Source organism: Cydia splendana, chromosome 12 (assembly GCF_910591565.1).
Source record: "Cydia splendana chromosome 12, ilCydSple1.2, whole genome shotgun sequence".
Lineage (NCBI taxonomy): Eukaryota > Metazoa > Arthropoda > Insecta > Lepidoptera > Tortricidae > Cydia > Cydia splendana.
The window spans coordinates 18,815,729-18,831,361 of record NC_085971.1 but is presented as its reverse complement, the minus strand read 5'-3'; the positions used below and the strand labels follow the sequence as shown (position 1 = coordinate 18,831,361).

General features: G+C 36.5%; 1 protein-coding gene across 1 annotated transcript; it reads right to left on the bottom strand.

Moving 5' to 3' along the window:
• Positions 1-12,153: 12,153 nt before the first annotated feature.
• Positions 12,154-14,490, bottom strand: LOC134795840 (large ribosomal subunit protein mL52). Its single transcript, XM_063767774.1, has 3 exons — positions 14,360-14,490; positions 14,116-14,264; positions 12,154-12,375 (listed from the first exon to the last, which is right to left on the bottom strand). Exons 1-3 carry the CDS (start codon positions 14,403-14,405, stop codon positions 12,199-12,201), a joined length of 372 nt encoding a protein of 123 aa, XP_063623844.1. The 5' UTR covers positions 14,406-14,490; the 3' UTR covers positions 12,154-12,198.
• Between the last annotated feature and the right edge of the window lie 1,143 nt (positions 14,491-15,633).

Here is a 15,633-nt window from a genome sequence, read left to right as displayed (position 1 = left end):
GCTTGGCAGTTAATATTGCTGCAACGGTGTACTATTCTGATTAACAGAATAAATAATATAGTCTGTTCGAGATCCTGAAAACGGTGAATAATAAAGATAATACTCCTAAAAATACGTGTGATACCTCATTAGATTCGTCATGATGCCTAGAAAAATGTATTCGGCACACAAAAAATATCAAAAGTTATAAACAAAAAAGGGGGGGGGGGGGGGAAGTAGTTATGTTTTATTTCCCCAATATCTCAAAAAGTATTAATGTTTAAGAAACCAAAATTAATATTATAAAAGAGGAGGATATTTCCAATCAAACATTCCATACTTACAGAACTGTATCTCCATTATTTATACTTTTTATTCAACGCTGAACACAGCCCTCCGCGCCTCATTTTCGGGAAAAAGCGATTACGTAACATTAAATATAATTTTAAGGGTATTAAATATTCGTTGAAAAATTTAAAAAATATATGGTGTATTTAGAACATGTCAACAAATGTAATAGTTGTAGAAATTTATCTTAAAGTTATTTTTTCCACAAGTTAGGCAATTGTTAATGAACAAAATTTTCTCGATTTCCTTCTTTATTGAAAACGAAAAAAATAGTATAAATAACTATTGCAAAATTTCGTCGCTTTCTAGAGCCTTTCTCATATACATGCTTAATAAGATCACGTTATAAAAGTTCTGAAAAATTTATAGTTTGGTTATAATATTGTTTTATATTTTACAATTTTACCTTGATTTTTCGTTTTTCGTCAATATTCTATGTTATTCTAAAACTTATTTTAACCAAAGTATTAACTTTATTAAAAAATTTATAATGTGATCTTATTAAACATGTAAGTATATGAAAAGACATCTAGAAAGCGACAGCATTTTACAATAGTTATTTATACATTTTTTTTTCGTTTTAAATAAAGAAGGAATTTCGAGAAAATTTTGTCATTAACAATTGCCTAACTTGTAGAAAAAATAACTTTAAGATCAATTTCTACAAGTATTACATTTGTTGACATGTTCCAAATACAACATTTTTTTTTTTAATTTTCAATCAATATTTATTATCTTTAAAATTAGATTTAATGTTACGTAATCGTTTTTTCACGCCGCGCGCGTTTCTCGAAAATGAGGCGCGGAGGGCTGTGTTCAGCGTTGAATAAAAAGTATAAATAATGGAGATACAGTTCTGTAAGTATGGAATGTTTAATTGGAAATATCCTCCTCTTTTATAATATTAATTTTGGTTTCTTAAATATTAATACTTTCTGAGATATTAGGGAAATAAAAAAAAACTACGTTATCCCCCCTTTTTTTGTTTATAACTTTTGATATATTTTGTGTGCTAATACACGCTTCGAATAAAATTTTCTAGACATCATTACGAATCTAATGAGGTATCACACGTATTTTTAGGAGTATTATCTCCATTTTTCACCGTTTTCCGTTTCTCGAACAGACTAATAGTACTAGGTACAGAAGACTCACTCTCTAACAAAACGCGTCTGTTACGATTAGGACAGATATGGCCGCTAGGTGGCGGCAGCGCCACGCGCGTTTTATGGCTAGCCACCATGGTGTGGAACGGATGCACTTGTAGCTACCTGTTGCAAAGCGACGAAATTGCGGAGTAAGCACTAAGCCACGCCTGTTCATGTCTGGGTAAATTATTTATATCGTAGATTTTTGATTAGGTACCTATTGTTGTATATTTATTGTTTAATAACTTTATTATCAAGATGACTTTAATATCAATGACGTTTCATTGTTGTCATTTTCGAATAAACATTTCTGGAAAAGTAAACATTTTGGGATTTCAACATTTTAGGAATTCAACTTTCTGTTCCTAAAGGTTTTAAAATGGTGTGGATACACCTTTATGTGCTACCAAAAACATCCTTGAATGTACAGTTAGGTACCTACCTACATATATATATTACGGGACAGTTAGCATAATTTTCCCCATTTGTGATATTAAATAGTAGAAATTTGGTTCACACTTTCAACTCAGAATATATCGTCAACCAAAACTCACTAATTACCCATACATCGGGGGTTTCGGTGCGGGAATGATTTCGTGTATATAACTTTGTTTATTGTAAAATAATTACCAAACTATGAATTAAACGTAGGTAGTAAGGTCCAAATGTGCTTAGAAATGGTAAATTAGTATCGTTTTTTACAGTTTTTACCTGTTATTTGGCTAGTGTAAAACATTTCCGCACCGATAACCCCGATGTATCGTATGCTAATTACCATCACAAGTTCATAGCCATAGTGAACCGTATTTTATACCAAAATAAGATTAATTTTTGTTTAATTATTTTTTAAGTAATTAGTGAGTTTTGGTTGTCACATGACGATATTACCTTCTTCTCTCCTCGTCTACCTACGTTATGCTCTGATAAGTCGCGACGCGAAAATCTCGCGACTTGCGAGTACCGTGACAAAGGACTCATAAAGCCGTTTGTAAGCGACGTTTGCAAGTGGTAATATAGTTAGAGAAATAATCAATGAAATTATAACTCGTGATACTTAGGTAATCAAATAAACTTTGAAGTATTTTTGCTCTCAATTACGTACTTACTTACCTATAACCTATCTAATCTATAAGGTACTTAGGTACATAATAATTATGTGCATTAGTGCAAAAATCTGTATGTTTCAACCCTAGCAAGAAGATCCTATAAGCGCCACTTGCACGATCCCACTAACCCGGGGTTAACCGGTTAAACCTAGAGTTACCATGGTTACCAGTACAATTTGACACTGGGTTAACGGTTTAACGGGTTAACCCCGGGTTAGTGGGAAGGTGCAAGTGGCGCTTAATGACATGACATATGTCAATTTAAAATGTAAATAACTTTGTCGGATTGACACTGATATAAAAATATTTTTTTCACCTCAGCAACTCGAACAAGGGTACTTTGCTTCTTAAACACAGTGAGCAAAATGCGATTTTGCTCACCGAGTGAGACAAAATGACATTCAAGTGACCTTTATAGTCAAATGTCATTTCAACATGCGGGGTCTAATACAAGTTCGAAATACTTGGGTTCTATTATCTCTGTCCCTTTCACACTGTTAGCAAAAAGAAACAGACGAAAAAAAGTTCAAACGACATTCAACGGTATATTGACTGTTTATAATAGACCCCGAAAAACTTCAGAAGGCATCGTTCCAAACCACGTACGAGCTCCGTACGAGTATGAATTCTTAATAATTATTTAATTAAAATAAAGTTTAAGATTTGATAAAAACTGATAAAATACTATGTACTATAATGAACTCAAAAAATACACACGCATAGTAATTATTTTACTTTTAAGAATTTCTACTATAGTTGACAAATAGTACGTATCCGCAATTCGGACCGTATCATCGTTACAAAGTTTTTTTTTACAAAAATAAGTTGTCGGTTGAAGTGTCAACATTCGTTATTTCTATATTATTTTACTGAAATGTATTATTAAGTACGTTTTGTTTTTGTGTTCGATTGCCGTAACTAAACTTAATTGTTTGTATATATTAAGAAAACATGAGTGCATAGGTATTAAGTGACGAAGAAGGATTACATTTTTCATGTTGTCGAATAGGTATGTTCTCACTGCTAAGGTGAAAAATTTTGTGTACTACACGAGATCAAAGTTATTTACATCTCGTTACGCTCGTGAATCTATTATAGAATCTTTCGCTTGCACGGGACTCAAAATAAGCACTCGAAGAAATATCAAACTTTGATCTCTTGTTGTACAAATAAATAATTTCAATGATTTTGTTTTACTTTTTAATCCAATTTTACGATTATAATAACTCGATTGTAGATCACTTAGATAACACTATCCTTTCAACTCAGTCCCTAGACATGTTCCACCCTGTATAATATCATTGACTATTCTCTGATAACACTTAGGCTAAAATACAATTAAGATTACGAATTAATGAGCTAGGTTTCTATTCCAATCACTTGATCGAATTCCCAAAGCAATTGGATATTATCAGCTTTGTATTAAGATACTAATCTAAGTAGGTATAGTTAATAATCGTCGTGCTTGTAAAGTAGGCTTTCGAGACTATCCAATGAGTATATCTAATGATTACCTACTTTAACCTCGTAACACCCACCATATAAAGTTTTCAATTATTTAATTCGAACCTTATTCTACTAGCAAAAAGCAGAGCTTTGTAAGGGCTCGCGGAGTTTTTATACCTAAACGTACCGGACCGCGACTTTGATCCAGTCCGAGGCTTGTTCCATGTTCGATCGAGTGAGTACGTAATAAGTCCGTTAAGGACGCAGCTATAAGTGAGAGCAAGAAAGAAATATACCTACTAATTGGACCCCGGTCGCTGTCCGGTACGCCTGTCTGTTACAGCTTTTACTTTGTCCATTAAAAACGTGTCCAGACGACAAAATCAAATTGCCAATATCATCCACACGTAATATACAATTTCATAAGCGTTTATTACATCCTACACGGTCGCGCAGTACTTTTTGTAAGGAAGCCAACTGGCTTTCCTACATAATGTGGGGCCGGCGAGCCAATGTCCTTGAATTTATTTATGCGTCCACACCACACAATTGAGCGTAAAACTATCCCGTCTGGACACCTACTGGCGGTAATCATGCTGCTCCGCACATAAACTTACGTATAATTTGCTCCCTTAGGTGCTCATCAAGACGAGTGAGATGTCCAAAACAGCGTGTATCTATGTTGCACCAAACCTGAGTTCTACTAGGTACAGCCAGGGTTTAGCATCAGCTCTATCTTGGGTACTGCTCTCCCAAATGCCCATCAAGACGTGTCGAATGACTAAAACAGCGTGTGCATATGTTGCACCAAACCTGAGTTCCACTAGGTACAGCCAGAGTTCAGCATCAGCTCTATCTTGGGTACTACTCTCCTAAGTGTTCATCAAGACGAGTCGGATGACCAAAACAGCGTGTGCATATGTTGTATTAAACCCGAGCTCCACTAGGTACTGCCAGGATTCAGCATCAGCTATCTTGGGTACTGCTCTACCAAGTAAGTGATCATCATGACGAGTCCGATGTCCAACCCAGTGTGTGTCTATGTTGCACCAAACCTGAGTTCCGCTAGGTACAGCCAGGGTTCAGCATCAGCTCTATCGTACCTACTGCTCTCCCAAGTGCTCATCAAGACTTGTAGAATTACTAAAACAGCATCTGCCTATGTTGCACCAAACCCGAGTTCCACTAGGTACTGCCAGGGTTCTGGGTCATTTTGTTGAACTGCACGCCGACGTTGCAATTGGCGTGCAGTCGGCGTGCAGTTTCCATACAAGTTGCAGTCGGGTTGTAATCACTGAAGTTTGTATTAATAAACTTCAGTGATTTAGGGCCGATACAGACGGCCTAATAATATGCTCATCTTTATTTATAATTTTGGCAGTTCCAAGCAATAGTAACACTAAAACTGTTTCTCGAACTGAAAATACCCGATTTAAGTTTGCTAAAGGCGTATCCAGATTAGTCAATTTTTCGCCAATCTGATTCAATTGCCCGATCGAATCAGGAGGTGCGGACGTAAACGCCAATTTGGCTCGCCGAATTCAACCGCCGATAATGACCGATATTACCGATAAAATGAGGTGCGGACGCAAGAATACCAATTTGTGAGGCCAGTATTTACGTTCTGGGGCATTTTTTCAATTTAGAGGGCTCTAATATCACTATAAATCTAAAATTGGAGATTGACGCCAATTTCATTTCTGATCAAATTGACCGATTTGATCAGTCCCGTATGGATACCGCTTAACTCAACATGACTGATCAGTTCATCGGCGTCACAGAACAGAACATACGAGTAAATTGACCTCCGCAGTAAAAATACAGCAAGATTGAATGTTCCAGTATTCACAGAAACTTAATTGCTGAATTGGGAATCAAACCGAGCGAAGCGAGATGGGTCAGAATCCAAAATTTTAACCCTTTTTTGTATTCATTGTTGTTAGCACATAGTACATTAGCACTAATTTTAATACATAATTTTTCTAACAGATGGCGCTAGTAGTAATACAAAGTGTTATTCTTTTATTTTATTTTTTTAGGTTTATAAAATGATATTTTTATGTTTGATAACAATGATAACACATCTAGACATGAATTTAAATTACTATGTTAAATTTCAAACCTATCAGTGCGATAGTTTTTCCGTAAAGTGTACCACAAGAATGCATAGTTTGTCGAATAGTGATAGGGCTCGCTGCGCTCGCCCTAATAAGTAAATTACTATAGAACGAATTTCGTGTGTTTTAAAAAGCAATGATACAAAAGAAATCCTACTTTATTTGTTTCATGGAAGGTTCAAATTAGGTTGCACGAATATGTACATTGTAATGTACATTTAGTCTCAGGAGGTTAATTGATTTTCAGTAGTCAGACTATTCACAAGTAGGTAAGAAGGGGTGAAGGGATCTTAAAGCGGGTAAGCTTACGAAGAAGGCCTAAAATTTTTCGTTTTTTATTTATTTTACAAGCGAATTAGTAGTTAACATTTGACGGTTTCCCACTGCTGAAATCCGATTGTAACCTTTAAAGCATTAAATATTCCTGCCTCATATATGATAATAATGAGTTTCGTCAATGTTAATTAACTCTGTTTCGAACTTTAATGACACAAATTTGACGCAACCACGATGTTAATATGAGCTTAAAAGCCTGTTGTTTTTGATCATGACTTACTCATGTTTACTTATAGACTATTATAGCCTCAGCTCTCTAAATAATACTCTATTAAACTCGTATTAAAGCTCATAATCACTGGCGGCATGGCAAAGAAGGGTAGGGATGGAGGTATGGCCACGCGTTGGGCGGACAGAATAATGTCAGAGACATACGCCACACTGCAGCCACTGCAGGCTAGCATACACTGGGCCCAAGAGCGGCATGGAGAGCACTGGTCAAGAGTGTCCACAGTCATCACGTCCTTGAGTCATGAGGAAATGACAAGGAAGAAGTGAATATCCGTGTTTCTATGAGAGATCGCCCGGATATTTAAGGCTCAATATTCAATATTAAAGTAGATATAGTAGATGAGTGGAAAACCTTCTAGAAAACGGGGTTCTTTACTACGGAGATACCAAATTAAATTGAACACAAATTTGGGTACACTTTAGTAAGGTTTTCATTTTTAACTTTTAATAGTCGTAGTTTGCAGTAGTAATATATGATCTCGGTCGTCATTTTGGTTTGCGAATAAGTAGTAGTTGCGAATAAGAACAGTCAACAACAGAGCTATGAATACAGGCAAAGTGTCAAAAATATGTATACAGTACTTTATTGCCTGTACATTAAGGTCGTGTATACATATTTTTGGCACTTTGCCTGTATTCATAGCTCTGTTGTTGACTGTACCTAAGATAGAAAGCAAACGTTTGGCATTTGTTTAACATGGATATATGCCGCGTCGTTAGTTGCCGCCGCTCAAGCGTTCGCTCAGAGCAACTCAGATGGTCTACTCTACCGCAAAAATCGAAATTTCGTTATCTTCCTCGCTCGAATATGAAAGAGTGATAGGGAGTCAGATAACTAAATTTCTATTTTCGCGGTAGGCCCACAGTTCGCTGCGAGCGTGCATGCGCGACGCGTGCGTTTCGTAGCGTTATATATTTTTTAAACTCATATTAGGCAATCTTTTGGGAGAATAAAAAATGTACTTAGGTACTATGTTGGTTCATTGGTTCAACTACATCAGTGTATCGTTAATAAACCATCAATATCTATCAGAGGTCCGGTTAATGAAATTCCACTGACCCTCATTGTTTCAAGCGAGATACGCCGCAATCTATTAGGGGGTGACCAAGCGGCTTAATCCTTTTATGGTCGACCTTTGCCGCGGTAAAATAGGGCATTATCTATGAAAAGGGACCTTATTGTCGATGGCGCTTACGCCGCACAGCGTCGGGCGGCATAGTATTCATGTCGGAGCCTAAGGTCCCTTTTCATAGATAACGTCACAAATATAGAACAGTGGTTATTGTTTACACAACGCGACAAACAATATATAGGTAGGCTAATTTTATCTAGACCAAATTAAATGATTTTCGGAAATTACTATTTCTGAAAGTACCTACCTTCTCACTTTATCAAAAAAACGTTTTTTGGTGACCTTTATTCGTTTTAAAAGACCTATCCAACGATAGCCCACACCATTGCATTAAAGCTAAAATTAAAATGTTAATTTTATACTTATACGAAAAATGCTTATCAATCTTATCATTTTACATTATCATCCTAAATATTACGTACGCGTTCGTTTCGGTAATCTAACCCAAAAAATGGCGCATGCCTTAATTTTTCAGAAAACGACTGATAAAAAATAATCGGACTAACGACCCCCTTTCTTTTATTCCGTTTTCCTGATGATACTAATATTTTTCGACCAACCTATTATTCAGAGCCCACTGTGTCCCACTGCTGGGCAAAAGCCTCCCCCCTCTTCTTCCACTCGTCTTTGTTTAGTGCTCTATATCTGGCGTATACAAACCTATTGGTGCTTAAATATTTAAAGGATTTTATTTCATGCAAGGTTTCAAAAAACTCATTGGTAGTTGGTACGAATGGTACGGGCCAGGATTCGAACCGACGTCCTACGGTTTGAAATCCTCACGCCTTGCTTGTCTAAGTGCTCCCTTTTAAAGTCCAACCTTTTGATTAAAAAAATACCGTAAAAATCTGCCATCCTTGACGATTCCTTTTTTAATTTCCCTCTAATTAGCTGTCAAAGGCAGTGGTCGTGAATTTAGGCTACTCATTGAAATCGTTTCATAATTCATTATTTTAGGACGGGAGTCCAAATGTTATTCAAAATGGAGGATTTATTTAATTTAATGTTAAGTACTATTTACTAAATTAGCATTTGTAAATTGATTAGGTATATATAAAATTAAGTTGCAATTAAATTTACAATGTCTTTCTTTTCTTATTTTGTAACCAATTACTTTAAATCGGACAAGCATGGCTAAAATCTAGGCATTAGCGTGTTTAGAAATATTTGAGCTACCTTTATACCTAGTAAATATTTGTATATAGCACCTACGTAAATTTCACGTTAATTGGGGTTGAAGTTCAAGAATTCTTTACTAGTCATTATTTTAGTTCATTAATTTAACATAACATAATATACATACCTAAGCACATTAGTGTGTGTAATCCATATAAATTACCTATCATTTATTAAGCGACACAGATCGACTATCATTCAGTCATTCAATTCATTCAGTCATTCACAATTACAATTTGAATGAAATTAAGCCATCATGTCGGTGATGGCCGACTGAGATTCGATTTACGTAGCAGATTCATTTAAAATTGAAATTGAGGGAGATTTTGTGTTAAAATAATTTCGGAGTTTACGTATTGTTTAAGTATTAACACTTTGAACATAAATTAATACCTTGCAAATACATTTCGAGAATTATTTATTGTTATTGATGGACTTATTGATGGAAAAAATAGAACAGTAATAGACGAACAACGTAGTTTCTCTGGGTTGGAAGGTCAGATGGCAGTCGCTATCGTAAAAAGTAGTGCCCACGTCAATTTTTGGGATTAGTTGTCAAGCGGACCCCAGGCTCCCATGAGCCGTGGCAAAATGCCGGGATAACGCGAGGAAGAAGAAGAAGAAGAAGAGACGAAAGACGCATATAGTTTATCAAAAGTAGAAGTTTCGTTGTCTGCCTCACTATACCAGGCGTGGCTCACTCCGCGATTTCGTCGCTTTGCTACAGGTAGCTAAAAGTACATCCGTTCCGCCCCAATTTTGGGGAAAGCCATAAGGCGCGCGTGGCGCTGTCGCCACCTAGCGGCCATATCTGTGCTGATCGTAACAGACGCGTTTTGTTAGAGAGTGAGTCTTCTGTACCTAGTACTATTATTTATTCTGTGACTATACTATTGTTCGAATTGTGCAAGAGTGATAGACAGGCAGATAACGAAATTTCTGACCTAATGACAATGGGACGAACACAACAAATCGGAATATATTTTTTCTGCTCTCGGGCCGGAAAGCGTCAACTTTCGTCCCGATGCGCTAAACGAAGTGGCTGCTTTCCGGCGACGTCGAACAGAAAAATAGTATACACACCTCGGCCAGAAAATAAGAAAGTCTCAAATCATTTATGTTTATTCCTCATTGTTTTTTTCATACATACGTCACAACATCCGTTTTGGTACCAAAACGACAATTATTTTCGCAGTCTACATCTAGCATCGAGTAGCGGAACTATCAGTAATACCGAAGTCTCACGAAAACAACAACAACAACAACACAACAATTTACAACTAATATTAAAAGCAGAAGTCGTTGAAAATAGAGTTCCGGTTAATCTGGTTATAATATTAGCTGAAAATTGTTGAGCATTAGACTTTTCGGTCGTTGCAACATCTATTGTCAAGTAGCAGTAGGTACTGATAATTCCGCTACTCGATGTCGACTACGAAAATAATAGTCTTTTTAGTACTAAAATTGAAGTATGGAGTGAGCACTCTATGTATTTCTTCTCTATGGTTAAGGCAACATACAACGCTATCTACTTCAGCAATTAAAACTATAGGTTGAACATTTTGTAGAACTCTAACTTTATGCCATATGAATAAAAGCCCTGCTACACGGCAGCCGACAAGCCCCCAAACCGCGTGGCCTTGGTCTGTCCCGGACCGTGTAGACAGTTGTTACCAACAAAATTTCGTTTGACCTCCGGACGCCCTTGGCATGCGAGCGCGCGCCAGCGACCGCGGTCTGAGCGGTCGGTCCGGAACCGTGTAGCCGCCCGACGCCGACCGCACTAGGCCATTTCGCTTGAAGGACGCGCCGTGTGCGCTCGTGTGGTGGCATTTCTAATAATTTATCAAATACTTTCCTCTTCATTCTCAGAAAGTTATGTATGTCCCCGTAGCGTAGTCCAGCGAATTCATTAAGTTGAAATTACTCAACAAATGCCGTTTTTTGAGCCAGCGTTTCATTCATATACCCTTTTCTTTTTTTACAAACTTTTTATTAACTTGCAATATACCTAATCGTAAGTATGTAAATATGTTTGTACGGGTCAAATCTTGCAAGTTAAATTAGACCCACTTTCTAGTTTCCGATGGAGCTGAAAATTTGCATACATATATAAGTCGGGTGACAATGCATTATTATGGTACCATAGAGCTGATCTGATGATGGAGACAGGAGGTGGCCATAGGAACCCTGTGATAGAACAACGCGACCTAATTGTGTTTGGGGTTTTTAGAATTGTCTCGACGAGTATTAGTTGCCTCTGGAAATAAAAGTACAGTCAGCGATAAAAGCTTGTACCAAAAATTATTTTTTTGCCAAAAACTTGTTTTTTTGTCATTGCACTAGTATGACTAGGTAGGTTATGAAATTTGGCGCCGCGGCCAATAAGTTTTACCGCCCCAGAAGTGAAGGAAGAAAAACAAAATACAATCCGCCAGGGGTGGCATACGCCGCCCTTAGGGCCATACGCCACTGAGTAGGTACTAATGCCACGCCAACTTTCTGAAAGGTTAGGGGCCATTTTGTGCGCTTGCAATACGTGTTGTCCGTCCGCGAGTTCTGAACACACTGTGGTTTGCCACCGTCTAGCCAGACAACTCAGACGGACCCACACACCAAGGACGGACCAAGGTCAGACGGTTAGTAGGCTTGTCTGCTGCCGTGTAGCAGGGGCTTAATGATGTTTATGGTATTATGATATTTTGCAGATATATTGGCAATAGCGCCATCTCTGAGTGTTTTGTTTCACTAAACACCGAGGAGTTTTTAATTTAGGTTTCCTTATTTTCTTCCTAGATGGCGCATAAATAAGATATTTAAAATGCCGCCATTCAAAGAGAATAGAGGGAATAGAGAGTTATAGTTATTGTCAAAGTAAATTATGTAGTCACAGTGAATTTGCTACCTTTCGACATATGTTTAAAACTTTTAGAACGCCATTTGACTTTGATCCTTATTCTTTCAAAGGTTAAATTTGTTAAATGTCAAAAAGTGGTGCCATCTACTTAAGACTAGGCCGAAGGTATGGTTCCATTTTTCGAGCGATGGCGCCATGCCTTTAATTATGGAATGCGACATGCTGATGAATAAGGAGGGGTGATAGAATAAAAGTTTCACTTTAAAAACAAAATGCACTACTTAACACAATTTATTATCTAACTTAAATTATAAACAAATTCTACTTCAATGCTTCTCCTTTGGGTTTCAACCTGTTGTTCAATATTCTCTGTCTCTCTTCCTCTTTGGCTTTCTGTATGTTCTGGTATCTCTCTTTAGCAAAGTCCAATTCCGAGCTAAGCTGAACTATCCGGGATGCATAGTCTTGTTGTTTCTCCATGCGGAGCTTTTGTTTATGCTGAAAATTACAAAATAAATAAATAAATATTAGAGGACATCTTAGGCCCCCTTGCACCATCCCACTAACCTGGGGTTAAATGGTTAAACCGTTAACCTAGTGTCAAATTGTATGGGTAACCATGGCAACTCCAGGTTTAACCGGTTAACCCCGGGTTAATGGAATGGTGCAAGTGGGCCTTACACGGATCAACCTAGCCCCAAACTAAGCAAAGCTTGTACTATGGGTGCTAGGCGACAATATACATACTTATATACATAGAAAACAACCATGACTCAGGAAGAAATATTTGTGCTCATCACACAACTAAATGCCCTTACCGGGATTCAAACCCAGGAAAATCGGCTTCACAGGCAGGGTCACTACCCACTAGGCCAGACCGGTTGTCAGCTATGTCACTATACATCGGGGTTTTGCGTGCAGGAATGTTTTAAGCTATAGTTCGTTTTTTTTAGCATTAGAAAGAACTTGAAAGAAGGTAAGCGATCTTGACATGTCTTTTAATTGAAAAACGCTTTTTAAAAATCAGTAACTATTACTTATGAAAGCAGAAGAATATAAATGTTCGTATTTGATTCGTAGTTGTAACATATTTGCCATAACTTATTTTAAAAATGTGTTTTTCAATTAAAAGACACATCAAGATTGTTTACCTTATTTCTAATGCTAAAAAAAACAAACTACTTATAGCTTAAAAATAGTTAAAAGCTATATAAACAGAAACTATTTTAACATTTCTACAAACATTTGGAACTTACTTCTTAATTTACAAGCTTATAAAAACTTGACACATTAGTAGTAGCAAAGACATATATAACTTCGTATAAGACGTATAAAGTCTAAGGAAAAAACGTGCCTCGGAATTCAAGTAAAAGTCATTCTCGAATAGAATAGAATAGAATAGAATAGAATAGAATAGAATAGATTTATTCGTAAGCACAAACAATCGGAACAGTACATAGTATAAAAGAAAACACAAAATAAGATTAAAGTGCCACGAAATGGCCCCATCTCAGCATGTTGCTGGTGGCTTCCAGCGCTGATCTTCCGATGAGACCATCAAGTGAGAAGAATCACGGAAGGTAACAGACAAGAAGAAAAAAGACAGAAATAACATACAGTCACATTCAGTCACATACAGTCAATAGATGTTGCACACACCTTTAGCCTATCCTCAGCTAGATGGCGTGACGACACCGTTTCATATTTAACAATTTTAACACATAGATATCAGTGAATGAACATGGATCAAAATGATATAAAAATAATAAAATCATTTATCCATATATATACATTATTTGATAACTTTATGCGTTTTCATTTTGAGTTTTAGTCGTGTGTCGATAGATGGCAGTAAATTTACAGTGACTACAAAATTTACAATGACAGGACCCCTCTATACTATTTATTATTTTTGGTAGTAGTAATTATTTTTCTTGCCAATCAACTTTCAACCACTTCCCAATAGAGTTAGACCAAGAAAAGTCTGCAACTATTTTGATAGCATACCATGCAAGTGTTATTTATACATAAGTGTTATTTACGTTTAAACTAACACTTGCACCGCGTGTGCTATCAAAATCGCTGCAGACTTGTCTTGGTATAATATAACTCTATCTGATTAAGCTGAAATTTTGCATACACATGTAAATTGGATGACATGGAGTATAACAGTAATAAAAAAGGGACCATAGCGTCCACCGTGAACAGGAGTTCAGGTGTAAGTCTGAATAAATTTACCAGTAAAGGTGTAGGACGTCCATCCAAGAAAGTATAATCCGGACCATCGGTAAGTATGCCCTCGGCGTTGCGATTCACAGGCAGACCTTTGCTGACACGCCATTGCTTGATTTCCAGCGCAGGAGTGCAGCTAAAACTGCGATTCAACACTGAAATATAGAAAATATATCACTCAACATTTTTACTGAAAAATTAACTTCTTCCGAGATTGGAATATGATGAAAAGTCAATTAAATGTACTTACGTGCAATTGGAAGATGCAATGAGGTCTTTTTCATTAAGATACTCATTTTAAAAGCTTGATTACCCGTACAATTATTTTTTTGTATGATAACCTATAATACAGCAATGTTATGACATTAGCACATTTGACATTTCTAGTGATGTCCTGCCAAACGGCTGAAGCGGTAAAAGGAATTGTAATCAAATCGATTTGTTACTTATGGTCTAAGATCCCACGATCCCGTTTCTATGGTCGACCTTCACCAATCTGTCTGACGGATGAAACTATGAAAATATGAAAGAAAATATGTTCCTGAACATTAAAAAATAGGGTTGCCTAAAGAAATCCGGTCAAGGCTATTTTTAATAAATTTTTGAAAAAAAAATTTTTTCTTCAAATTTCACCGATTTGTCTGACAAACGAAATAAGTTCCAATAGAAAGTATAGAACTTGTACAACATAAATCAACTAGGTTGCCTATCTTTTTCCGGTCACTAAACCTCCATTCACCATTAAATTCCATCAAATCTACCACGAAATGTCACTGTCACAATGACATCTGTCAACGTCAGTATGACGGATCAGATGTCACCAACCTTTTTGTGATAATATAAAATATAATTATCTAACTGAAGGTAAATTAACGTACTTAATAAAATCCCTTTTTGTATGGAATATGGAAGCTACGTCAAAATATAGACTCCATTTTTTATACCTTTACTGAAACACAGCCAACGACATAAATGCAGGGCTTTCGTTAAATGTGTCGCCTATATTTCGACTCTTAGATGTTTTTTTATGTAAGTATACATATAGTAAATATTTATTCACAATACATACAATATTACTTTCAAAGGTATCGTCTTTAAGCACAAATTTATACAGCAGTTACAAACCTTACTGTTGGGGCCTAGAGTATTTTAAACATGCGGGGTATGGTAACAGGCGTCATCTCCATACAATTTATAATCTTAAAATCCACAATCACCCAAAATTGTATTGAGATGAGATGATATTTGTTAGATTACCCTTTCTGTTTGAAAAATACTATAAGCGCCACTTGCACCGTTCAACTAACCCGGGGTTAAACCTGGAGTTATTTACTATGGTTACCGTTCCAATTTGACAAGTTTAACATAAATTTAACGGTTTAACCGCTTAACCTCGGGTTACTAGGATGGTGCAAGTGGCCCTAAGTGTAATTTTGACAGGAATGGCATGGCAGGAATTTAGCCCTATTGTTTCAAATAAGTAACAGAAACAACAATATATCATTTTCAATAAAGATTTATTTA